This window comes from Heterodontus francisci, chromosome 6 (assembly GCF_036365525.1).
Source record: "Heterodontus francisci isolate sHetFra1 chromosome 6, sHetFra1.hap1, whole genome shotgun sequence".
NCBI classification, from domain to species: Eukaryota; Metazoa; Chordata; class Chondrichthyes; order Heterodontiformes; family Heterodontidae; genus Heterodontus; species Heterodontus francisci.
In genome coordinates, this window is record NC_090376.1 from 156,025,904 (window position 1) to 156,053,383 (window position 27,480).

The 27,480-nt window shown below is 45.5% G+C and overlaps 1 protein-coding gene across 1 annotated transcript in view; it reads left to right on the forward strand.

The window, feature by feature from the left end:
• The window catches only part of uggt2 (UDP-glucose glycoprotein glucosyltransferase 2), a 740,193-nt gene that overhangs the window by 406,150 nt on the left and 306,563 nt on the right, over window positions 1-27,480 (forward strand). The window contains exon 23 of the mRNA XM_068034396.1: window positions 17,109-17,240. Coding sequence (XP_067890497.1) covers window positions 17,109-17,240 — 132 coding nt within the window. The remainder of the gene's footprint in view (window positions 1-17,108; window positions 17,241-27,480) is intronic.

Consider the following 27,480-nt stretch of genomic DNA (forward strand, 5'->3'; position numbering starts at 1 on the left):
GAAGAGCCAGATCCTTCAGATGCGTGCAGACGTTAACACCATCTCCTTGGCCATGAGCTAAGCACAGCAATGGCAAGGCAAGAGAAGGCTGAGGCGCATGGAATATTCTCCAGCTCCTCGCCCTTGTCTGGTGAGCAGGGATGTTCAAGTGAGTCTTGAAAAGGACGAGGAGAGGCCGACCTCCGCAGCTGGGGGCTCCCCTCAGGGCGCTCTTGAGTGTGGAAGCGGTTCCTCAGCCTGTCCGCCTGTGAGCCCAGCTCCAGTAGCCATGACGCCTGAGGAGAGTCCTGCATCGGTGCAGGAAACGCTCAGGCAGCCAGAACCCTGCAGGCCTGAGGCAGCTAAAGGACAGCCACCGATATCATCCCACGCCAAGGGGCAGCCTGGTCAGCAGCCTGCCTCCAGCCCAGCTGCTAGCGCAGGGGTCACACCTCGTAGAAGCACGGGTGTTTGGCATTTGCCATTTGTTTTGTCTTATAATATTTTATCATTATTGAAGTTAACATTCATTGTGGAAATTCCTTCATGCCTTAATTGTGAGATCCTGACATACAACTATCCGAATTAGAAGCAGGAGTAAGCCACTGGGCCCCTCGAGCCTGCTCCGCCATTCAACAAGATCATGGCTGATCTGATCGTAACCTCAACTGCACATTCCCGCCTACCCCCGATAACCTTCCACCCCCTTGCTTATCAAGAATCCATCTACCTCTACCTCAAAAATATTCAAAGACTCTGCTTTCACCGACCTTTGAGGAAGAGAGTTCTAAAGACTCACGACTCTGACAGAAAAAATTTCTCCTCATCTCTGCCTTATATGGACGACCCCTTATTTTTAAACAGCGACCCCTAGTTCTAAATTCTCTCACAAGAGGAAAGATCCTTTTCGCATCCACCCTATCAAGACCCCTTTAGGGTCTTCTATGTTTCCATCAAGTCGCCACTTACTCTTCTAAACTCCAGCGGATACAAGCCTTTCCTCATAAGACAACCCGCCCATCCCAGGTATTAGCCTGATAAACTTTCTCTGAAATGCTTCCAATGCATTTACATCCATCCTTAAATGAGAAGACCAAAACGGTACACAGTACTCCAGATGTAGTCTCACCAATGCCCTGTATAACTGAAGCATAACCTCCCCACTCTTGTATTCAATTCCCCTTGCAATATTCTATTAGCTTTCCTAATTACTTGCTGTGCCTGCACACTAACCTTTTGCGATTCATGCACTAGGACACTAAGATCCCTCTGCATCTCAGAACTCTGCAATCTCTCACCATTTAGATACTATGCTTCTTTATTATTCTTCCTGCCAAAATGGACAATTTCACATTTTCCTGCATTACTCCATTTGCCAGATCTTTGCCCACTCACTTAACCTATCTGTATCCTTTTGTAATAAAAACAGAAAGTGCTGGAAAAACACAGTAGGTCTGGCAGCATCTGTGGACAGAGAGGCAGAGTTAATGTTTTAGGGTCACTGACCTGAAACGTTAACTCTGCTTCTCTCTCCACAGATGCTGTCAGACCTGCTGAGTTTTTCCAGCACTTTCTGTTTTTATTTCAGATTTCCAGCAACCGCAGTATTTAGCTTTTATATATGCCTTTGTAGCCTCCTCATGTCCTCTTCACAACTTACTTTCTTACATATCTTTGTGTCATCAGCAAATTTAACAACCATACCTTCGCTTCTTTAATTCAATATGGGAATGAGACAGTTATATGAAAAGGAAGAATGTGCAGGGTTATGGGGAGAAGGCAGGGGAATGGAACTGAGGTATTTGCTCTTTCAGAGAGCCAGTGCGGACACAATGGGCCAAATGGCCTCCTTCTGCACTGTAATGATTCTGTCATTCTGTGAAGTCATTTATATAAATTGGAACAAGTTGAGGCCCCAGCACTGATTCCTGTGGCACACCACTCATTACATCCTGCCAACCAGAAAATAACCCATTCGGCTAGCCAATTTTCTATCCATGCCAATATGTTACCCCCTACACCATGAGCATTTATTTTCCGTAATAACCTTTGATGTGGACCTTATTAAATGCCTCCTGGAAATTGAAGTACAATACATCTACAGGTTCCCCTTTATCCACAGCACATGTTACGTCTTCAAAGAACTCCAGTAAATTGGTTAAACGTGATTTCCCTTTCATAAAACCATGCCGACTTTGCCTGATTATCTTGAATTTGTCTAAGTGCCCTGCTGTAACATCTTTAATAATAGTTTCTAATGTTTCCCTATGACTGGCCTGTAGTTTCCTTTCTGTTTCCCTCTCTTTTTGAATAAAGGCGATTTGGCTATTTTCTAATCTCATGGAACCTTCCCCAAATCTAGGAAATTTTGGAAAATTAAAACCAACACATCAACTATCTCACTAGCCACTTCTTTTAAGACCCTAGGATGAAGTCCATCAGGACCCGGGGACTTGTCAGCCCACAGCTCCAACAATTTGCTCAGTACCACTTCCCTGGTGTTTGTAATTTTCTTGAGTTCCTCCCTCCTTTCCATTCTAATTTACAGCTATTTCTGGGATGTTACTTGTATCCTCTTGTACCAAAGTACCTGTGACTTCACCCTTCTCCCACAATGGGCTGCCAGTCTAGGCTCAGCCTTCCTTTGGTATGTGCCTCTGATGTGCCAGAGCCCATGGGTGATCTGGATGCTAGGCACGTACTGAATCCTTTTAGGTGTGTTTTTATTGCTTTCAGTCTGAGATGCCATCATGATGGCTGGAAGCGGGTAAGTATGGGACTGTCACTTGCCTCCTTGGCCTGTCGTTCAATGTGCCCAGCCTCCGGTGAAAGGGTTTCAACGTTCAAAGCTGCCTGCTATTCGCCCTCCTCCACATCCTTTTCTACGATTGAGGAATGGCGATTGATCAGGTCCTCTGTAGGCAAGGCCTGCTGCAGTGCTAAATTGTGCAGAGCACAACAGACCACCATGATAGGCGAGACCGTCACTGAGGCATACTGCAGGCCTCCACCGGAACGATCTAGGCACCAGATTCTCATCTTCAGCAGCCCAATGGCCTGTTCGATGGTTGCTCGGGTGGACCCTTGGCAAATGTTGTACCTCTCCTCTTCTGCAGTTCCTCACAGGCGTCAGTAGCCATGTCTTCAGTGGGTAGCCCTTGTCCCCAAAAATCCATCCCTGAAGGCGAGTGGGGGGCCTGAAAAGTTGTGGCACCTGGGACTGTTGAAATATGTAGGCATCATGACTGCTTCCTGGAAGTGGGCACACACCTGCAGGAAATGCTTTCGGTGGTCACATGTTGATGGAATGTTTAGTTTAGTTTAGTTTAGAGATACAGCACTGAAACAGGCCCTTCGGCCCACCGAGTCTGTGCCGACCATCAACCACCCATTTATACTAATCCTACACTAATCCCATATTCCTACCACATCCCCACCTGTCCCTATATTTCCCTACCACCTACCTATACTAGGGTCAATTTATAATGGCCAATTTACCTACCAACCTGCAAGTCTTTTGGCTGCGGGAGGAAACCAGAGCACCCGGAGGAAACCCATGCAGACACAGGGAGAACTTGCAAACTCCACACAGGCAGTACCCAGAATTGAACCCGGGTCGCTGGAGCTGTGAGGCTGCGGTGCTAACCACTGCGCCACTGTGCCGCCCCATGAAGATTACCTGCCACACCCCCCCCCCCCCAAGGTCTCTGAATTACTAGTCCAGTCACATTACCACTACACCACCACCTCCTCTTCACCACTACACCACCACCTCCTAATTACCACTACACCACCACCTCCTGTGGGTGGAAGCCCTTCCTGTTGATGAAGGCGGCTGGCTGGTGCATGGGAGATTTGATGCCCATATGTGTGCGATATAGCTCACCTTGCACCTGGGGGAATCCAGCAATGTCCCCGAATCTAATGGCCCACTTTCTGTCAGTGTCCATCCAGTCGCACACATAGTTGCCAGCCCTCTTTAACAGGGTGTTAGTCACCTCCTTGATGCAGCAGCGTGCTGCTATGTGGGAGGCCCCACACCTGTCCCCGAGAGTCCCTGAAATGATACAGGTGCATAAAAGTTGAGTGCCGCACTGATTTTAAGGGCCAGTTGCATAAGGTGACCACCGAACCCCACAGGTTGCAACTCGTCCTACAGCAGAGTGCTTAAGTTGGTGACAACCTCCCTGGAGAACCGTAATGTTCACTGACAATGCCGCTCAGACATTTGGAAGTAGCTGAGTTGAGTCTGGCAGAGGTCGGTCCTTTTTGGCATGGCCGGCAGCCATTGCTCTCGTCGTTGGTCGTTGAGCTTCACGGGAAGGCGCAGCTGCCTCCTGGCCCACCCTTCCATCAGAGGTGCTGCCTCATGCCACAGGGGTTCACAAAGACAGGGTGTTTGAGGCCCATGCCAGGTGATCAGTGGCCTCCAGAGTGTTGTCCTTGCAGCGATGAAGTTACCTTCACATCTGTCCCTTTGCTACTGCTCGGCTTATAAGCCGATGACCCTCAGTGCCCAACTTTGATGATAGTCAACCCTCTCACCCGATAGTATGGCCACCCTGCCCTCGCACCCAGCAGTATGACCACCAGATGCTCTCACCCAGCAGTATGACCATCCAGCCTTCTCATGTGCCGACCACCCAAGACCCAGCTCATCCGTGCAGAGTGCACAGCACTGCAGGGCTCCACTCCTTCCTCTTCCCTTATTAAGTGCCGGTCATGGCTACTTTCCCATTGTGGCACTGAGGCCTCATCTTGGTGCTGCCGACTTTCAAAGGCCGGGAATCTGAAGGCATGTGAGGACCACCTGTCGTCCATTTAATCCGATGACGTCCATTGAATCGCTTTCAATTACATGCAAATACAATTTAAATGGCAGTCCCGTTACTTCAGAGCGGCAACGCTACCTTGGTGCTTTCCTGCAGCTGACTCAATCTGGAACCACGGTCATGATGTTGGATTTCTGGCCTAATGCATCCAACGGTGTTCTTCAGCCCCCCATATTTCCATTCCTGCTCCAAACATCCTCTCTAAATTCAGCCCACTGTGTGCAATTTTGTGTCTCCATATTTAAGGAAGGATATACATGCAACGGAGGCAAACAGCGAAGGTTTCCTCATTTGTTCCCTGGGATGAAAGGGTTGTCCCAAGACGAGATGCTGAGTAAATTTGACCTATATTCTCTGGAGTTTAGAAGAATGAGAGGTGCTCTCATTGAAGGGGTTTGACAGAGTAGACACTTAGAGATTGGGGTTTCTGCTGGCTGGGGAATCCAAAATATGGGGGCACAATTTTCAGGATAAGGGGATGCTCATTTAGGACTGAGATGAGAAGTTTCTTCACTCAATGGGTTGTGAATCTTTGGAATTCTCTACCCCAGAAGGTAATCAATGTTCTGTCATTGAATATATTTAAAACTGGGATAGAGTGGAGTTGAAGCCGAAGATCAGCCATGATCATATTGAATGGTGGAGCAGGCTCGACAGGTCATGTGGTCTGCTCCTGCTTCTATTTACGTTCTTATGTTCTACCCGCACCCACTCCACCACCCCAAGCTGCCGGCATTAAAACTGGAAGTTGGCAAGTTTAAGGCAGTGATCAGGTCTGAGGTTTTTTACATTTTGACTTCCCACCTGACCCAAATCCACCTTTTTTGGGGGCTTTTAAAATGCCCCCGATTATTCTGTGGGTTAAACAAGTGACTGTAGTCCATAAATCAGTCGAGGTCTTTTCCCACCTTTGGTGGTTTATTGATCCCCTGGTGAAAGAGGTTTTGCTACAAATCTCTCTCCCATTTCTGATGAATGGATTAGTTGCAGTACCAAGGTGGAAGATGATTTGCTGTTCAACTCCCTGGACAAGGAAGAATTGATTCTCTGCACTATCAAAATTCTGTACGGAGAGAACCTCTTGACACAGATTTATGGTCAGATCTCAAACCAGCAGTGCCAGATGTGTGTTCCTTCACTTGTTGAAAGATCTTAACCTCCACGTATAGATAGGAATGACTTTTTCCCTTGTTGGGAGGAGGAGTGGACAAGGGATTAAATGGATATTATCTGTTAAATAAATTCTGATTTGTATGATAATCTCCTCACAACCTTCTGATTTGTTCTAGTGTGCTTCACTCAAAAGCAGCATAAAAGCTCTGAAATATAACAGTAAATTCAAAAGTAGTCGTTTTAGTTGTACAGAACTTGAGTATTGCTGAAAATAGAGACATGTTGTCGAAGCTTTTCATCTTGTACTCACCTGGACAATCCGCAAGAATAAACAATGTAAGGGAAAACAACAACTTATACTGCATGAGAAGAGAGTGCTGATTGATTGGCAAGTGAACTCTGATTGGTAGAGGCGTTGCCATGGCAAATACACCAGTTTACGGTAACTGACAATTAACTGCCAAGCTTTGTTTAAAATTTTAAACCAGGCAGCTTGACTCTGAATGGTCAAGACATTGCCCTGAGGAATGAAGCAGCGAATGGCTGTCACTTATTTTGTTCAGCTGAAACAGGCGCAATGTGTGTACATATTCTTTCTGTCTGCAAAGAACATGGCCCTGTATATTAATATATGTAGCTACCAGTACGCGCTACTGTGCCACACTGCGAGCTCTACTGACAATCTTAAATTGGCTGTCAGCGTAATTCTTAGCACACTGTGGATTACTTAGCAAATGTTGTTCAATTGCGGAATCACATCTAATGTTGTACACTGTGTTTTGAATTTTGCAAGCACGGGCTGGTTGGGTACGGCTTGCACCTTACCCGTTGCGAACAGAAGAAGGGACCTGCTGTTTGATATGATCCACCAGTCTTTGGGACATATGGTCTATATACCTAGCATCACACTGGCATTGAAATTAATATATATCACATAGAAGCATAGAAAATAGGAGCAGGAGTAGGCCATTTGGCCTTTCGAGACTGCTTCGCTATTCATTATGACCATGGCCGATCATCCAACTCAGTAGCCTGCTCCCCCTTTCAACCCATACCCTTTGATCCCTTTAGACCCAAGAGCTATATCTAACTCCTTCTTGAAAACATACAGTGTTTTGGCCTCAACTGCTTTCTGTGGTAGCAAATTCCACAGGCTCACCACTCTCTGGGTGAAGAAATTTCTCCTCATCTTAGTCCTGAAAGATTTACCCCGTATCCTTTGACTATGACCCCTGGTTCTGGACTCCCACACCATCGGGAACATTTTTCCTGCATCTACCCTGTCATGTCCTGTTAGAATTTTATAGGTTTCTATGAGATCCCCCCTCACTCTTCTGAACTCCAGCGAATATAATCCTAACCGACTCAATCTCTCCTCATACGTCAGTCCCGCCATCCCAGGAATCAGTCTGGTAAACCTTCGCTGCACTCCGTCTATAGCAAGAACATCCTTCCTCAGATAAAGAGACCAAAACTGCATTCAATATTCCAGGTGTGGCCTCACCTAGGCGCTGTATAATTGCAACATGACATCCCTGCTCCTGTACTCAAATCTTATCGCTATGAAGGCCAACATACCATTTGCCTTTTTTACCGCCTATTGGATCTGCAAGCTTACCTTCAGCGACTGGTGTATGAGAACACCCAGGTCTCGCTGCATATTCCCCTCTCTCAGTTTATAGCCGTTCAGATAATAATCTGCCTTCCTGTTTTTGCTACCAAAGTGGATAACCTCACATTTATCCACATTATACTGCAGCTGCCGTGCATTTGCCCACTCACTCAACTTGTCGAAATCACCCTGAAGCCTCTCTGCATCTTCCTCACAACTCAACCTCCCACCCAGTTTTGTGTCATCTGAAAATTTGGAGATATTACATTTAGTTCCCTCATCTAAATCATTAGGGTAGGCGGTGGCGTAGTGGTATTATCACTGGACTAGTAACCCAGAGACCCAGGGTATTCCTCTGGGGACATGGGTTCGAATCCCACCACAGCAGAAGGAGGAATTTGAACTTAATAAAAATCTGGAATTAAAAGCTAGTCTAATGATGGCCATGAAACCATTGTCGATTGTTGTAAAAACCCATCTGTTTCACTAATGTCCTTGAGGGAAGGAAATCTGCTGTCCTTACCTGGTCTGGCCTACATGTGACTCCGGACCCACAGCAATGTGGTTAATTCTTACATGCCCTCTGAAATGGCCGAGCAAGCCACTCAGTTGTACCAAACCGCGACAAAGTCAATAAAAAGGAATGAACCCGGACGGACCACTCGGCATCGACCTAGGCACCGGAAACGACAACGGCAAACCCAGCCCTGTCGACCCTGCAAAGTCCTCCTTACTAACATCTGGGGGCTTGTGCCAAAGTTGGGAGAGCTGTCCCACAGACTCGTCAAGCAACAGCCTGACATAGTCATATTCACGGAATCATACCTAACAGACAATGTCCCAGACACTGCCATCACCATCCCTGGGTACGTCCTGTCCCACCGGCAGGACAGACCCAGCAGAGGTGGTGGCACAGTGGTATACAGTAGGGAGGGAGTTGCCCTGGGAATCCTCAACATTGACTCCGGACCTCATGAAGTCTCATGGCATCAGGTCAAACATGGGCAAGGTAACCTCCTACTGATTACCACCTACCGCCCTCCCTCAGCTGATGACTCAGTACTCCTCCATGTTAAACACCACTTGGAGGAAGCACTGAGGGTGGCAAGGGCACAAAATGTACTCTGGGTGGGGGACTTCAATGTCCATCACCATGAGTGGCTCGACCGAACTGGCCGAATCCTAAAGGACATGGCTGCTAGACTGGGTCTGCGGCAGGTGGTGGGGGAACCAACATGAGGGGCGAACATACTCGACTTCGTCCTCACCAATCTGCCTGCCGCGGATGCATCTGTCCATGACAGTATTGGTAGGAGTGACCACCGCACAGTCCTTGTGGAGACGAAGTCCCGCCTTTACATTGAGGATACCGTCCATCGTGTTGTGTGGCACTATCACCGTGCTAAATGGGAGAGATTTCGAACGGATCTAGCAATGCAAAACTGGGCATCCATGAGACGCTGTGGGCCATCAGCAGCAGCAGAATTGTACTCAACCACAATCTGTAACCTCATGGCCCGGCATATCCCCCACTCTACCATTACCATCAAGCCAGGAGACCAACCCTGGTTCAATGAAGAGTGCAGGAGGGCATGCCAGGAGCAGCACCAGGCATACCTCAAACTGAGGTGTCAACCTGGTGAAGCTACAACCCAGGACTACTTGCATGCCAAACTGCGTAAGCAGCATGCGATAGACAGAGCTAAGCGATCCCTTAACCAACGGATCAGATCTAAGCTCTGCAGCCCTGCCACATTCAGCCGTGAATGGTGGTGGACAATAAAACAACTAACTGGAGGATGTGGCTCCACAAATATCCCCATCATCAATGATGGGGAAGCCCAGCACATCAGTGCAAAAGATAAGGCTGAAGAATTTGCAACAATCTTCAGCCAGAAGTGCCGAGTTGATGATCCATCTCGGCCTCCTCCTGAAGTCCCCAGCATCACAGATGCCAGACTTCAGCCAATTCGATTCATTCCGCGTGATATCAAAAAATGACTGAAGGCACTGGATACAGCAAAGACTCTGGGCCCTGATAACATTCTGGCAATAGTACTGAAGACCTGTGCTCCAGAACTTGCCAAGCCCCGAGCCAAGCTGTTCCAGTACAGCGACAACACTGGCATCTACCCTGCAATGTGGATAATTGCCCAGGTCTGTCCTGTACACAAAAAGCAGGACAAATCCAACCCGGCCAACTACTGCCCCATTAGCCTACTCTCAATCATCAGTAAATTGATGCAAGGTGTCATCAACAGTGCCATCAAGCGGCACTTGCTTAGCAACAACCTGCTCAGTGATGCTCAGTTTGGGTTCCGCCAGGGCCACTCAGCTCCTGACCTCATTACAGCCTTGGTTCAAACATGGACAAAAGAGCTGAACTCAAGAGGTGAGGTGAGAGTAACTGCCCTTGACATCAAGGCAGCATTTGACCGAGTATGGCATCAAGGAGCCTTAGCAAAACTGAGGTCAATGGGAATCAGGGGGAAAACCCTCCGCTGACTGGAGTCATACCTAGCGCAAAGGAAGATGGTTGTGGTTGTTAGAGGTCAGTCATCTGAGCTCCAGGACTTCACTGCAGGAGTACCTCAGCGTAGTGTCCTAGGCCCAACCATCTTCAGCTGCTTCATCAATGACCTTCGTTCAATCATAAGGTCAGATGTGGGGATGTTCACTGATGATTGCACAATGTTCAGCACCATTCGTGACTCCTCAGCTACTGAAGCAGTCCGTGTAGAAATGCAGCAAAACCTGGACAATATCCAGGTTTGGGCTGAGAAATGTCAAGTAACATTTGCGCCACACAAGTGCCAGGCAATGACCATCTCCAACAAAAGAGAATCTAACCATCTCCCCTTGACATTCAACGGCATTACCATCGCTGAATCCCCCACTATCAACATCCGAGGGGCTACCATTGACCGAAAACTGAACTGGAGTAGCAATATAAATACCGTGGCTACAAGAGCAGGTCAGAGGCTCGGAATCCTGAGGCGAGTAACTCACCTCCTGACTCCCCAAAGCCTGTCCTCCATCGACAAGGCACAAGTCAGGAGTGTGATGGAATACTCTCCACTTGCCTAGATGGGTGCAGCTCCAACAACACTCAAGAAGCTCGACACCATCCAGGACAAAGCAGCCCGCTTGATTGGCACCCCATCTACAAACATTCACTCCCTCCACCACCGACGCACAGTGGCAGCAGTGTGTACCATCTACAAGATGCACTGCAGCAATGCACCAAGGCTCCTTAGACAGCACCTTCCAAACCCGCGACCTCTACCAACTAGAAGGACAGGGGCAGCATATAAATGGGAACACCACCACCTGCAAGATCCCCTCCAAGTCACACATCATCCTGACTTGGAACTATATCGCCGTTCCTTCGCTGTCACTGGGTCAAAATCCTGGAACTCCCTAACAGCACTGCGGGTGTACCTACCCCACATGGACTGCAGCGGTTCAAGAAGGCAGCTCACCACCACCTTCTCAAGGGCAATTAGGGATGGGCAATAAATGCTGGCCTGGCCAGCGATGCCCACATCCCGTGAATTAATTTTTAAAAAATGTATATTGTGAATAGCTGGGGTCCTAATGCAGATCCCTGCAGTACCCCACTCGTCACCGCCTGCCATTCAGAAAAAGAACCATTTATCCCTACTCTTTGTTTCCTGTCCGCCAACCTATTTTCTATCCATCGCAATACACTTTCCCCAATCCCATGTGCTTTAATTTTACATGCTAATCTCTTATGTGGGACTTTGTCAAAAGCCTCCTGAAAGTCCAAATAAACCACATCCACTGGCTCCCCTTCATCAACTATACTAGTTCACATCCTCAAAGAATTCTAGTAGATTTGTGAAGCATGATTTCCCTTTCGTAAATCCATGCTGACTCTGCCCGATTCTACCACTGTTCTCCAAGTGCTCTGCGATAAAATCGTTGATAATGGACTCTAGAATTTTCCCCACTACTGCGTCAGGCTGACTGGTCTATAATTCCCTGCTTTCTCACTATCTCGTTTTTTTAAATAGTGGGGTTACATTAGCTACCCTCCAATCTGTAGGAACTGTTCCAGTGTCTATAGAATCTTGGAAGATGACCACCAATGCATCCACTATTTCTAGGGCCACTTCCTTAAGTACTCTGGGATGCATACCATCAGGCCCTGGGATTTTTCGGTCTTCAATCCCATCAATTTCACCAACACCATTTCCCTACTTATACTGATTTCTTTCAGTTCCTCTCTCTCACTAAGCCCTGTGTTCCCCAACATTACTCATTTTATCACATTACTCATTTGTGTGATAGGCAGAACGTCTTTTTGGCTTGACGGCAGCATCCTGTTCGTGGCGAACATCACACGTGTTGCAACTGCATAGTAGCAGCGTGAAACAGCTTGCTTTACCTGTTGCTCAAATTTTTGGGTTTACATTACCTTTCCAGGGTAATTTGATCCCTAAGTTTGCGCGATATACAGCAAGACATGATCTGATCAGAGTAGCCATTGTCACGCAGGATGCCTTTGATTCGCCCTATTTCAGCATCAAGCTTGCATGGTGACCAAATGGCTTGGGCCCTATTTATGAGGTTGCCGATCAGGCCAATGTTATGGCGTGTGGAACTGTAAGACACCCAACGCATGTATTGACCAGTGAAGGTAGGTTTGCGGTAGAACGTGGTAGAGAACCACTTAACAGATTTCTCAACAGTCTTATCCATTGCATCTACTTTGTCTGCTTCTCCCAATGTTTTGTCGGCGTCCTCTTCCTTAGTAAGCATACTCATTCCGTATTCCTGCCTTGCCCTGCACCTCAAAGCATATATCGCCCTCTTTGTCCGTAATAGGACCCACCCCACCTCTTACTACCCGTTTATTATTTGTATCCCAGTTGAAGATTCTTGGGTTCTCATGTTAACTGCCATTCTATTCTCATATTGTCTCTTTGCCAGTCTTAAATTCCTTTTCACTTCCCAACTCAGCTTATTGTATTTGACCTGGTTCTCACTTGAAGCATTCACCTGACATGCATCATACACCCTCATTTTTTGTTTCATCATATTCTCTATCTTCCTAGCCATTCACGGAGCCCTGGCTTTGGTTCCTTTACCTTGCACCCTTGTTGAAATGTACCTAGCCTGTACCAGAAACGTCTCCTCCTTAAAGATCACCATTGTTCCTTTACAGAGTTTCCTCTCGATCTGGGCTGACTTTTTCCAGCTTTATTTCGGCGGCAAACTTCAAAAACTGCGGGATGCACACGCGAGGATTACTACATGGAACTGCTGCAATATTTAGCGCAGCGGCTCATTTAAATGAACGTGGCGGAGTACCCCTCCCCTGATGACAGGGAGGAGGCGGGCACTCCGTACTCAGCAATAGCGGCCAGCACTACTGCGCAGGCGCCGCGCAATTTGTAAAGGGCTTCAAGCCCTTCAACTTCATTTAAATTTTTAATGTTGTAGACATTTTAAAATGAAAGTTAAAAATTTACCAAAAGACTCAAACCCCTCTCCCAGTCCCCACAATGACTAAATAATTCATCAATTCCCCTCTCCACCCCCCGACAAAAACGTACCTTGCAATCCTGACCTTCCCCCCGAACTTTATTAACTTTCACCTTTAACCCCTTCCCACCATACCCTCCCAACAATCTCAATAGTTTTCCCCGCACCACCCCCACACCCTGAAAACATACGTACCCCTCCCTCCCAACCAGTGTGCCTCCTCAGAACTCCAAATGGAGATCCAAAGGTGCGGGAGTCCCAGCAACCGGCTGGAATATGGTAGCGGTATAGGTATTCATTCTTAAATTTACCTGCATTAACATATTTTATTTATGTTCCCGCTGCCAAGCGGCGGGGGGTCACCATGAGGTCTTGCCACCGCTGTTAATATGGGGTGGGGCCTTCCCGGTATCGAGGCCCATGGCGGGCCTCTCCCAGAGGTATTTTCTGGGCCCCCGCCACAACTCCCGACTTTAGAGGCCCGGTAAAATTCAGCCCTCTGGTTCCATTTTACTGTGGCTAGATCCCCTCTCATCCCATTGAAGTTAGCCTCTTCCAATTTCGAAGTTCTGTCTTAGATCGTTCCTCGCTCTTCTTCATTGTTAATCTAAACCTTAGGATACAATGATCACTCTTATCCAAGTGTTCCCCCACAGACACTTGGTCCATTTGGCCCATCTCATTTCCCAGTACTGCCTCCTTCCTAGTTGGACTGAGCGTATACTGGACAAGGAAGTTCTCCTGAACAAACTTGAGAAATGTCTCCCCCTCCTTACCCAATCGATATTTGGGTAATTAAAGTCACCCAATATCACCACTTTATTTTCATTATTTTATTTAGAGATACCTTCGGCCCACCGAGTCTGTGCCGACCAACAACCACCCATTTATACTAACCCTACAGCAATGAGCAGAGAGATCTTGGTGTCCAGGTACATAAATCCCTGAAAGTTGCTACCCAGGTTAATAGGGCTGTTAAGAAGGCATATGGTGTGTTAGCTTTTATTAGTAGGGGGATCGAGTTTCGGAGCCACGAGGTCATGATGCAGCTGTACAAAACTCTGGTGAGGCCGCACCTTGAGTATTGCGTGCAGTTCTGGTCACCGCATTATAGGAAGGATCTGGAAGCTTTGGAAAGGGTGCAGAGGACATTTACTAGGATGTTGCCTGGTATGGAGGGAAGGTCTTACGAGGAAAAGCTGAGGGACTTGGGGTTGTTTTCGTTAGAGAGAAGGAGGAGGAGAGGTGACTTAATAGAGACATACAAGATAATCAGAGGGTTAGATAGGGTGGATAGTGAGAGTCTTTTTCCTCGGATGATGATGGCAAACACGAGGGGACATAGCTTTAAGTTGAGGGGTGAAAGATATAGGACAGATGTCAGAGGTAGTTTCTTTACTCAGAGTAGTAGGGGCGTGGAACGCCCTGCCTGCAACAGTAGTAGACTCGCCAACTTTAAGGGCATTTAAGTGGTCATTGGATAGACATATGGATGAAAATGGAATAGTGTAGGTCAGATGGTCGGCGCAACATCGAGGGCCGAAGGGCCTGTACTGCGCTGTCATGTTCTAATTCTAATTCTAATTCTAATCCCATATTCCCTACCACCTACCTACACTAGGGGCAATTTACAATGGCCAATTTACCTATCACCTGCAAGTCTTTGGCTGTGGGAGGAAACCGGAGCACCCACGCGGTCACAGGGAGAACTTGCAAACTCCACACAAGGCAGTACCCAGAATTGAACCCGGGTCCCTGGAGCTGTGAGGTTGCAGTGCTAACCACTGCGCCACTGTGCCGCCCACTCTGTAGTTTTTACATATCTCTGTAAGTTCCCTGCAGATTTTCTCCTCAATCTCTCCCTCACTATTCTCGAATGCCCCCAATAGCGTGATCACCCCTTTTTGCTCTCAACTCTAACTAAATGGACTCTGTCCTTGCCACCTCAAGGACATCCTTTCTTTCCAACACTACAGTGTCTTCCAAATCAGTACTGGCACCCCACCTTCCTTTGTTGCTTCCCAATCTTTTCTGAACACTTTGTATCCTTGAATATTAAGCAACCAGTCCTCACCATTTTTAAGCCACGTTTCCGTTATTGCCACTGCATCAGATTCCCACACAGCTATTTGTACTTTTAGCTCGCCAACCTTATTCACCAAACTTTGTCCATCTGCATACATGCACCTGTCTTTGTATTCCTCATAGTCCTTTTTATTCTCCTCCTATCTATTAAGGTACACTACAAGTTTTTTTTACATCATAGATGTAAATCCTGCCCATGTGGGAACTGCAGGACACTTTGCATGTCTTAGGCGACCACATGTGTAGGAAGTATCCCCAGCTGCTTCAGCTCGAGCTCAGGGTTTCCTCGCTGTAGGGACAGCTGGAGTCACTGCAGGGAGCAAGAGAGTTTCTTGGATCGTACTTTCCAGGAGGTAGTCACCCCACAGGCAGTAGATGTTCAGGATAGGTGGATGGCCATCCGGAAGACTAGGAAGAGGCAGGAAGTGCAGGAGTCTTTGGAGTGTTTGCATGGTGTGTTTCCTCTCTGGTACCAGTGTAAGGGACATCATTGAAAGCGTGCAGGGGGAAAAGATTGAGCCAGAAGTTGTGGTACACGTTGGTACCAATGACATATCAAGGATAGATATTGAGGTCCTATAATTAGATTTTCAAGAGCTAGGAAGGAAGTTAAAGAGTAGAGCCTCAAAGGTAGTGATATTTGGATTACTCCCAGTGCCACAAGCTAGCAATAGTAGAAATAGGAAGATAGGGAGGAACAGTGTGCGGCTTGAAGCATGGTGCAGGAGGAGGGCTTCAGATTCTTGGGGCATTGGAACAAATTCTGGGACAGAAGGCACCTATTCAAAACAGACAGGTTGCACCTCAGCAGGACTGGATCAATGTCCTCATGGGGAGGTTCACTTGTGTGGTTGGGGAGGGATTAAACTAAATTGGCAGTGAGGTGGGCACCAGCATATAGAAGTAGAAAAGAGGGATAAGGTGCATAATGTGAGAGTGTTGGACAGTACTAAAGAAGGGAGTAGTTCCATATTAGATGGTACAAGAACTAGAGACACAAATTGAAGGTTGTGGGCAAGAGTCGCAGGGGGAATATGAGGAGGAACAATTATACGCAATGAGTGGTAATGACCTGGAACTCGCTGCCCATGAGGGTGGTGGAAGTGGAGACAATCAATGATTTCAAAAAGAAATTGATGGGCACTTGAAGGAAATAAACTTGTCGGGCTATTGGGGGATTGAGCAGAGGAGTAGGACTGACTAGATTGCTGTGCAGAGAGCTGTCATGGACTTGATGGGCCGAATGGCTTCCTTTTATACCCTAAATGACTCTGTGATTTTATTTACTTCTTTGGTGCTATCCAACACACTCACTCCTTTATGCATCTTATTCTTCTTTTCTGCTTCAAAATGCAGGTTTAAACCCTCCCCGGTCACACTAGTGAACCCCATACGAGGACATTGGTATCAGTCCTGTCGAGGTGCAACCCATCCCTTTTTTACATAATTTATCAGACTTTCAAAACCTTTTATAAACACTGATAAAAATGCAATAAAACACTGTCAATCTTCAAATTAAGTAATATCCAGGGGCAGATATTTTCACAGGCATTATGTTTTCCTAAACATACAGTCACATTAATGTTGCAACTAATTTTCTTGATTTATTTAAATACTTCTATAATACTGAAGTGTGAACAACATTCCAATTACAACACATACATTCTGAGTTGATGTTGTGCTGGTTTTTATTTGTACCATATATCAATGATTCCTACAGTTGTTGATGGAATAGTTAAGAGATCCTGCCTTTCGACAGCAATTTCAGTTTGTGTACTACCTTTCGTCTTCTATTAAGTTTCTTTGTCAAAGTTACCTCTAATTGATTGTCAAGATTTGTATTTTATTTGGCAGACTCCATGTTTAGAGATGGAGCATTGCCCCAATATATGTTTGGAAAGAGCTAGAAATCATTTATTTTCAAAACAATAGGCAGTCATTTATTCAGCTAAAATGATTCATTACTGTTGCTTTAGGGAATGAATAATGATACCTTTGAGAAGAAGTACAACACCTTAGGAGTCGACTTCTTTCGCACTCACCAGCTGTTCTGTAAAGATGTTCTGAAGATGTTACCTGGTCAGGAGGCTGTTGTTAGCAATGGTCGGGTATGTATTTGTATGCAATGCATTGTAATTATTTATGTATCATAAATCAGTAGTGCAGTTACATAAATCACCAAAAGTAGTGAGGCAAATTAATAATGCCATTAAAAAAAGTCAAATTAAACACTGAGGTTCATTTCTAGAGAAACAGAATTGAAAGGCGGAGAAGTTATGTAAAACTTGTATAGAGCCTTTTTTAGAACCTTGTTTAGAACACTTCGAATACTGTGAATAGTTATAGCCTCCATATTATTATGAGTCATAGAATAGTACAATATAGAAGGAGCCTATTCAGCCCATTGCTCTTTGAAAGAGCAATCCAGTTAGTCCCACTCCCCTTCTGTTTCCCTGAATCCCTGCAATTTTTTTCTTGTTCAAGTATTTATTCAATTCTCTTTTGCAGGCTACTATAGAATCTGTATCAACCACACAGTCAAGCAGTGCATTTCAAATCTTAACCATTCATTGTGTAAAAAAAGTGTTCCCTCATGTCGCCTCAGGCTCTTTTGCCAATCACCTTAAATCTGTGTCCTTTCATCATTGACCCTTCAGCCATTCGATCAGTTTCTCTTTATTTAGTCAATGTAAATCTCTTCTTAGCTTTCTCTGCTCAAAGGAGAACAACCGCAGCTTCCCTAGTCTATCTATGTCACTGTGCGGCTGCAGAGCATCCTGAAGGGGGAGAGCGAACAGCCAGTAGTCGTGGTCCACATCAGAACCAACGACATAGGTGGAAAGAGGGATGTGCTCTTGCAGTCAGAATTTAGGGAACTAGGTAAGAAATTAGTAAGCAGGACCTCAAAAGTAGTAATCTCCGGAATACTCCCAGTGCCACATGTAAGTGAGTATAGAAATAGAAGGATAAGAATGCATGGCTGGAAGGATGGTGCAGGAGGGAGGGCTTCAGATTCCTGGGACATTGGGACCGTCTCTGGAGGAGATGGGGCCTGTACAGGCTGGACGGGTTGCACCTGAACAGAGCCGGGTCTGAGTTCCTTGCAGGACATTTTGTTAGCACTGTTGGGGAGGGTTTAAACTAGTTTGGCAGGGGGATGGGGACCTGAGTGTAGACTCAGTTGGGACAAAATCAGAAATTAAAATGGAAGGCGGAAAGTTAATGGATGAGTCTGGAAGACAGAGAAAAGGAGGGTTAGAAAATAAAAAAGAGTTTGGCGTACTCAGGGATATCTATTTCAAAGCAAGGACTGTAGCAAATAAAGCAGATGAGCTGAGGGCTCAGATGGACACGTGGCAGTATGATATCATAGCTATTACAGAAACATGGCTTAAGGAAGGACAGGAATGGTAGCTCAATGCTCCTGGTTACAGGGTTTTCAGACGCGATAGGGAGGGGGATAAGAAAGATGGGGAATGGCAATATTGGTCAAGGAAACTATTACAGCTGTGAGGAGGGATGATATTTTGGAAGGTTCATCAAATGAGGCCATATGGATTGAGCTAAGGAATAAAAAAAAGGGGCAGTCACACTGCTGGGATGGCACTATAGACCCCCAAATAGTCAGAGGGAGATAGAAGAGCAGATATGTAGGCAAATCTCTGAGAAGTACAAAAACAATAGGGCGGTAGAATTAGGGGATTTTAATCATACCAATAGTAACTGGGATAGTTTTAGTGTGAAAGGAATTGAGGGAGCAGAATTCTTGAGGTGCATTCAGGAGAACTTTTTTGCCCAGTATGTAGCAAGTCCAACAAGAGAGGGTGCAGTTTTAGACTTAGTTTTAGGAGATGAAGATGGGAAGAGGAAAGAGTGGCAATAGGAGAGCATTTTGCTGGTAGTGATCATAATTCAATCAGTTTTAACATAATTATGGAAAAGGACAAAGATAGAACAGGAATTAGAGTTCACAATTGGGGCAAGGCCAATTTTACTAAACTGAGAAGTGATGTGGCAAAAGTGGACTGGAAACAGCTACTTGAAGGTAAACCAAAGTCAGAACAGTGGGAGGCATTCAAAGGGGACATTCAAGGGGTTCAGGGTAAACATGTTCCCAAAAAGAAAAAGGGTGAGGTGGCCAAATCTAGAGCCCCATGGATGTCAAGGAGCCTACAGGGTAAGATAAGGCAGAAAAGGAAAGCTTAAGTCCGACACCGAGAACTCAATACTACAGAAAGCCGAGAGGAGTATAGAAGTGGAGGGGTGAAATTGAAAAGGAAATTAGGAAAGCAAAGAGAGGACATGAAAGAATATTGGCAAGCAGAATCAAGGTGAACCCAAAGATGTTTTATCAGTACATTAAGAGTAAGAGGATAACTAAGGAGAGAGTAGGGCCCACAAAAGACTGAAAAGGTAACCTATGTGTAGGAGGGGAAGATATTAGGATGGTTCTTAATGAATAATTTGCATCTGTCTTCACAAAAGAGGGGGACGATGCAGATACTGTAGTTAAGGAAAAAGAGTGTGAAGTATTGGATGTGATAAACATAGGGAGAGAAGAAGTATTAATGGGATTAGCATCCTTGAAAGTTGATAAATCACCAGGGCTGGATGAAATGTATCCTAGGCTGTGAAAAGAAGCAAGAGAGGAAATAGCAGAGGATCTAACCATAATTTTCCAGTTCTCACTGGATACAGGTGTGGTGCCGGAGGATTGGAGAATTGCTAACGTTGTATCTCTGTTTAAAAAGGGAGCGAAGGATAGACCGAATAATTACAGGCCAGTCAGTCTAACCTCAGTTGTGGGCAAATTATTGGAATCTATTCTGAGAGACAGGATAAACTGTCATTTAGAAAGGCACAGGTTAATCAAGGATAGTCAGCATGAATTTGTTAAGGGAAGATCTTCTTTGACCAACTTGATCAAATTTTTTGAAGAAGTAGCAAGGAAGATAGATGAGGGTGGTGTGGTTGATGTGGTCTTCATGGATTTTAGCAAGGCTTTTGACAAAGTCCCACAGACTGGAGGGCTGGTTAAAAAAATAAAATCCCATGGGATCCAGGGAAATGCAGCAAGGTGGATACAAAGTTGGCTCAGTGGTAGGAAACAAAAGGTAATTATTGGCAGCTGTTTTAGCGACTGGAGGGCTGTTTCCAGTGGTGTTCTGCAGGGCTTAGTACTGGTTCCCCTGCTTTTTGTGGTATATATTAACAATTTGGACTTAAATATAGGGGGCATGATAAAGAAGTTTACGGACGACACAAAGACTAGCCATATGGTAGATGGTGAGGAGGATAGCTGCAGGCTGCAGGAAGATGTTGATGGTCTGGTCAGATGGGCAGAAAAGTGGCAAATAGGATTCAACTTGGAGAAGTGTGAGGTGATGCATTTGGGGAGGTCAAACAAGGCAAAGGCAAAGGAATACACAATTAATAGGGAAATACTGAGAAGGGAGAGCAAGTAAGGGACTTTGGAGTGAATGTCCACAGATCCCTGAAGGTAGCAGGACAGGTTGATAAGGTGATTAAGAAGGCATATGGAATCCTTTCCTTTATTAGCCGAGATATAGAATACACGAGCAGGGAGGTTATGCTGGAACTGTATAACTCATTGGTTAGGTCACAACTTGAGTACTGTGTGCAGTTCCGGTCACCTCATTACAGAAAGGATGTAATTGCGCTGGAGAGGGTACAGAGGAGATTTATGACGATGTTGCCGGGACTGGAAAAATGCAGCTATGAGGAAAGATTGGATAGGCTGGGGTTGTTCTTCTTGGAACAGAGAAAGCTGAGGGGAGATCTGATTGAAATGTACAAAATTTTGAGGGACCTGTATAGAGTGGAGGTGAAGGGTCTATTCACCTTAGCAGAGAGGTCAGTGATGAGGAGGCATAGATTTAAAGTGATTGGTAGAAAAATTAGGGGGGAGATGAGGAAAAACTTTTTCACCCAGGGGATGGTGGTGGTCTGGAATTCAATGCCTTAGAGAGTAGTTGAGGCAGAGACCCTCAACTCATTCAAAAGGAGTCTGGATGTGCACCTCAAGTGCCGTAAGCTGCGGGGCTACAGACCAAATGCTGGAAGGTGGGATTAGAATAGGTGGATCGTTTTTCAGCCAGCACAGACAAAATGGGCCAAGTGGCCTCTTTCTGTGCCTTAAACTTCCTATGATTTCTGTGATTCTATCCATGTAGCTGTAATCCTTCATCCCTGTAACCAGTCTAGTAAATTTCTTCTGTACCCTCTCCAAAGCATTCATGTCCTTCCTAAAGTGTGGTGCCCAGAATTGAGCCCAACCTAGTATATTATATAGTCTTAGTATAGCTTCCTTGTCTTTTATGCTGTATGTCTCTATTTCTATTGCCTACAATCCAATATGCTTTATTAAATGCTTTGCTTACCTGTCCTGCCACCTTCAACGATTTGTGCACAAATGCCCCCAGGTCTGTCTCTTGTGGCAATCGTATTAAATTTGTATGATTTGGCATGTATTGTCTCTCCTTATTCTTCCTACCAAATGTATCACTTGTCTACGTTTTTAGGAAAGGCTGAGCAGGCTTATCGCTAGAAAAAGGAAGGCTGAGAGTTGACCTGATAGAGGTCTTTAAGCTTATGAAAGAGTTGATGATGGTCGATGTAGAGAAATGTTTCCAGTTGTGGCGGAGTTCAAAAGCAGAGGTCAAAAATATAATGGACGGAATTTTGCACACACTGCCCCCATCCCGGGAGCAGACTGGAGGCGGGGAGTGCTGTTTGCTTTACAAGTAGCGGGGGAGGTTGAAAAAGCCCCACCTAGCCACCCCAGGTCAATTGAGGCCCTTAAGTGGCCAATTAATTGCCATTTAAGGACCTCCATCCGCCCGGCAGTTCGCCACCGGGCAACCTCTTTGTGGGCTGGGGGGGATGCAGAGGCCTCCTGATTGGCACGCTGTCCCCCACAGAGAGCCTCCTCCACGGCAAAGCCGCCCCCCCCCCGCCGCACTGAAGCACCTCCCCCTGCGCTCATAATCGACCCTACCCCCCTCGCCAGGGCTCAGCCGATTTTTCCCGGCAAGGCCCAAACCCCAGTCACCTTTTGGTGCTAGGGACAATGGTCCTCTCCTAGCTGGGTGCAGTCTAAGCAGTGGCCACTACTCCCGGTGGCGCTGCTGGCCCTCTGATTGGCTGACAGCTCCTGAAGGGGGGACTTCCTGCCTCAGCGGGGTGGAAGTCCTGGCCAGGGCCAATTAAGTGCCTGAGCCATGCAAAATTACAGCATGGCTTTCAGGCCCGGCAGTGGCGGGTTCACCCATGACTTTTAAACTGGTGGGGTGGGGTGGGGGTCCCACATAAAATTCCAGCCAATTAATCCAATTTGTGAATTCTGGAGAAACCTTTTTATCCAGAGAGTGGTGAGTAGTAAGAATGTGAAATGCGCCACCACTAGTTGAAGTGAATGGCATAGATGCATTTAAGGAGAAGCTAGATAAGCAAATGAAGGAGAAAGGAATAGAATGATATGCTGACAGGGTTAGATGAAAATCAGTGGGAGGAGGTTCATGTGGAGAATCTTTCTTTGGCTTCCTTATCTCGAGAGACAATGGGTAAGCGCCTGGAGGTGGTCAGTGGTTTGTGAAGCAGCGCCTGGAGTGGCTATAAAGGCCAATTCTAGAGTGACAGGCTCTTCCACAGGTGCTGCAGAGAAATTTGTTTGTCAGGGCTGTTACACAGTTGACTCTCCCCTTGCGCTTCTGTCTTTTTTCCTGCCAACTACTAAGTCTCTTCGACTCGTCACACTTTAGCCCCGCCTTTATGGCTGCCCGCCAGCTCTGGCGAACGCTGGCAACTGACTCCCACGACTTGTGATCAATGTCACAGGACTTCATGTCGCGTTTGCAGACGTCTTTAAAACAGAGACACCATGACACACCAGCAGATAGGAGAAACAAGACGCATAGAAAACTAAGAGGGACAAACAGCCACAAAAATTGTTGAACTGACAGCACTTGTCAATGTTCAATTTTACTTCCCCAAAAATTTTCTTCTTTGATGCACAACAATTGGCAGTTTCACCGAGACTGCGTTCCACCAGTTTCTTTCAATAAAAATGTGGTTATCCCTTCTTCCCATCTCAAGTGCCTGCAACAGCAAATCATATCAATTTATCTTTATCAGTTCTAATTTCAGAAATAAATGATGCCCAGACTTGGTGGTTTTACATTAGAGACGTAAGTGCTTGCAATGATAACTCTCACATCTCCCCATTCAGACTTAGAAGATATCAAATGACCTTGAATGGGTTAAGTCTGAGCCTTTGATCGGCAAAATCTTGCATGACCACCATGCTGTGAGATTTGATATCTTGTGATAGCTACAGATAAGTCCTTAAATTCTTAAATCAGGTGGATCTGTTGCTATGCCATCCAAGTCAAGGCAGTCCAGAAAACCGTTGTCTCCTATTTATAAGAAAATCAGAGAATCCGTTGCAACTCTATTTGAGAACCCAAGAGGTTAAAATCATGATTTCCTTAGGCCACCAGAGGAAATATCCACTCAAACTGAGAACCTTGGGAGTCTTTAATGGGGCAGTATAAAGGGAGCATTACTCTTGAAATTTTAAGAATGAAAATTTAGTAATGCCAAATATATAAAAAGGTGGAGCAAACTATCATCAGATGCATGCAATTGCATCACTTCAAATGAAAAAAAACCAAGTTTTACTTTTTTTTAAAGTCTTTGCACTTTCAAAACTTCCTTTGGAATTAACTCTTTGGTTAGTTAGCACAATCAATTACAAGGTGTCTCCAGATTGCAGCCATAGGGATAACAATTTCTACTTCAAATCAGCAAACATTTACGAAATTTAAAACTGCCGATTTTATGTGATGGTCTCAAGTCCTGAATGAAAAACCTCCACACAATTTATAATAACCAGAATTTTCCAGTGGCCATAATGAAAGTTAGGTTTTCACAGTTTAATAGGTTAGTTGAGCTTAATAGTTAAAGTTTAATTCAGACCAATATTTTATGAACTAAACACAATTCATAACAGATAAACGAACCAAACTATCTCTTGCTTGTTAACACCCAGTAAATTACTTAGTTGCCGCCTTCAGGTGCCTTTCCAAATGGCTATAAAAATACTGACTGTAACTGAAGAAAATACGTTTTCACAAACCAAATCAAATTGAAGTGCTTTGGAAAATTCAAATTAAGTATCTGGTACCATAGCAACTGCAATTCCAAGGCAAAATCTTATTTTTTTTAAAACAAATGGCCTCTGATTTACTGAGCACAAGCTGCTCCAGTCAAAATAAATCCACACCAGCATCTTTAACTTGTAATGTAAAATTACAAAGTTCTCCCCACTTCTTTGGGCACCATTTTAAATGGAAATGAACATACTCAATATATGAGCACTCTCATGCAACTTCGAAATAATGATTCCTGTCATGGAGTATGAACTCATATTGCCAAATTTTAACTTTGTGAGCCCAAGGAATATTCATTGTTTAAATCAGTTCAAAACCAAAACATGACCCAAATCTGTATCTCTAGAATAATGCATACAGAGAGGAAATAATTAACAAATTTAAAACAGCATATTGTCAGGTAAGTCCCCCACCTGCCAAGACTGAGGCACACATTATATCGCCACATAAACATTAAAACTTAAATTTGCAAGTCCCTGACTGGAAAGACATTTGCATAGTAACTGATAGTGTTGGAACAAGGGAACCAGTCTTTGCTTTCCCAATACACAGAAGAAGTGACGGACCAGTTTGGTCACATGGCTGGCTGACTGTTGGAGTTTTTTTGAATTTGAACTTCCAACAGGGATTTTGAACTCAGAAGGCTGTTTTCTCCTGGACTGAGAACATCTCTCTCCTGTCTTCTCTCACCTCGCTCTCACCAGCTTCGGAAACCATTGAAGACACATGAACCCCAAGAGAGAAAAGTCTCCTACAGTGAACAAGGTTTAAGAAGAATGCTGGGCCCCAACAAAAAGCAAGACTACTTACAAAAGGACTACAGTGAGCTCGAAGCACAGTTAACAAGAAACTCTTCAGAAATTGCCTCAAACCTCTCAATTTTATTTTTCTTCTCTTTTCTGTCTCTATTTGCATGTATGTATCACATGTGCATGCTAGCATGGGCGCGTCATATATCCGTAGGTGTTAACCATATTCAAGTTTAAGTTTAAGGTTTAATAAATTTCACTTTTCTTCTTTAAACCTAAGAATGCCTGTTTATGCACATTTCTTTACCTTACAATTGGAAAGCTGTGAACAAGGACTCACCAAAGGGGGAGCTCAAAACACAGTGTGTTTAAAACATAAACCCTGTTACAATAAGACCAGGTGAAGACAGTAAAAGACAACTAGACACCCTTCTCACTTGGTCGTAACAGAAATTTGGGTGCTAGTGTCTGGAATTTTACCCAGAAATGAATGAGTGAAATTGGAAGTGGGAAGCCAAACGGTTCCCGATCAGAAAGAGCAAATTTCAATACAGGTTTTGTTATGGTTGTGTGAGATTGAAAACTAACATGTCTGCAACTGAAGCGAGTAGTTCACAGAATCACAGAATAATACAGTGCAGAAGAGGCCCTTCGGCCCATTGAGTCTGCACCGATGCATTAAAGACACCTGACCTGTCTACCTAATCCCATTTGCCAGCACTTGGCCCATAGCCTTGAATGTTATGATGTGCCAAGTGCTCATCCAGGTACTTTTTAAAGGATGTGAGACAACCCGCCTCTACCACCCTCCCAGGCAGGGTATTCCAGACTGTCACCACCCTCTGGGTAAAAAAGTTCTTCCTCAAATCCCCCTTAAACCTCCTGCCCCTCACCGTAAACTTGTGACCCCTCGTAACTGACCCTTCAACTAAGGGGAACAGCTGCTCCCTATCCACCCTGTCCATGCCCCTCATAATCTTGTACACCTCGATCAGGTCACCCCTCAGTCTTCTCTGCTCCAGCGAAAACAACCCAAGCCTATCCAACCTCTCTTCATAGCTTAAATGTTCCATCCCAGGCAACATCCTGGTGAATCTCCTCTGCACTCCCTCCAGTGCAATCACTCCTCCAAGACAGGATGAAGTAACTTGGGATAAGTTAAAAGCACTGTCTATGGAGGAGTTGGGGAAAATGGCTGAGCAGTGTGGTATCACTGTACATTGCAAGGCTAGGAAGTCTGAACACATAAGGCTCGTGCCCAATCATTTTTCCCTTGAATCTGAAGAAGCAGTTAATTGGCCACTTAAGGGCCTTGATTGGCCTGGGGAGGGCAGGCTGTTTCACGCCAGCACTGCCCCGCGTAAAATTGTAGTGGGGGTGGGAGGGGGTCAGGAACGGCACCCCCCACCACATCCAACTCAATTTATTGCCCCCTGCCCCACCCCCGCCACCATCCCACTCGTTTGGGAGCTGTAAAATTCCAGCCATGAAGTATAGAACTAGTCCACAGTACTCAGGAACAGCTTTCATAGTGACATAGGAAATGCCAGATGTGAAAACCACAATGTTCAGCTGATTTGCCATCTACTATCCTGATAGTCACCTGATAGAATGTTAATGGAGTTGTTGACTAATCATTGCCGTCAACCTTTATCCATTAGTTTACAACAGAGCTACAAATGACAAGAGGGGAAGCCCTCGTGGTACAGAGCTTTGGCAACCCTAAGTCCCAAGTATGCTTCACCTACCGAGTCATGTCTCAAATTCCTCATGTTCCCCAAATTATTTTTGACAGAAATCTAACCAATTTCCATTTGAGTGTCAAAACAATGTTGCATCCTGGAAATTATATTTACTTCTGAAACAAACAGAAGTGTGGATGGCAAGACTGGCACAAGGATATTGTCAAGTTGAATGGGGGTATTGTTGGGGCTGCATGGGCTGCCTTTCCTGACCGCGGCCCCCTGGGCCGCCACAGAAAGGCCGCCTCCATGAAACTGGCGGCGTCTGCCCACCGCCAGCAAATACTGGCAGCCCTGCTTAATGACTCCTAATCATAAGATCATAAGAACTAGGAGCAGGAGTAGGCGGTCCGGCCCCTCGAGCCTGCTCTGCCATTCAGTAAGATCATGGCTGATCTTTTCGTGGATTCAGATCCACTTACCCGCGCTCTCACCGTATCCCTTAATTCCTTTATTGTTCAAAAAGATATCTACCTTAGCTTTAAAAACGTTTACTGAAGAAGCGTCAACTACTTCACTGGGGCTTTAATTTTGCAAATTGGCCGCCTGCCTCCATACGACCATATGAATTAGGAGCAGAAGTAGGCCATTCAGCCCGTCAAGCCTGCTCCACCATTTAATAAGCTCATGCTGATCTGTTTCTGTCTCGAATTCCACACTCCCATC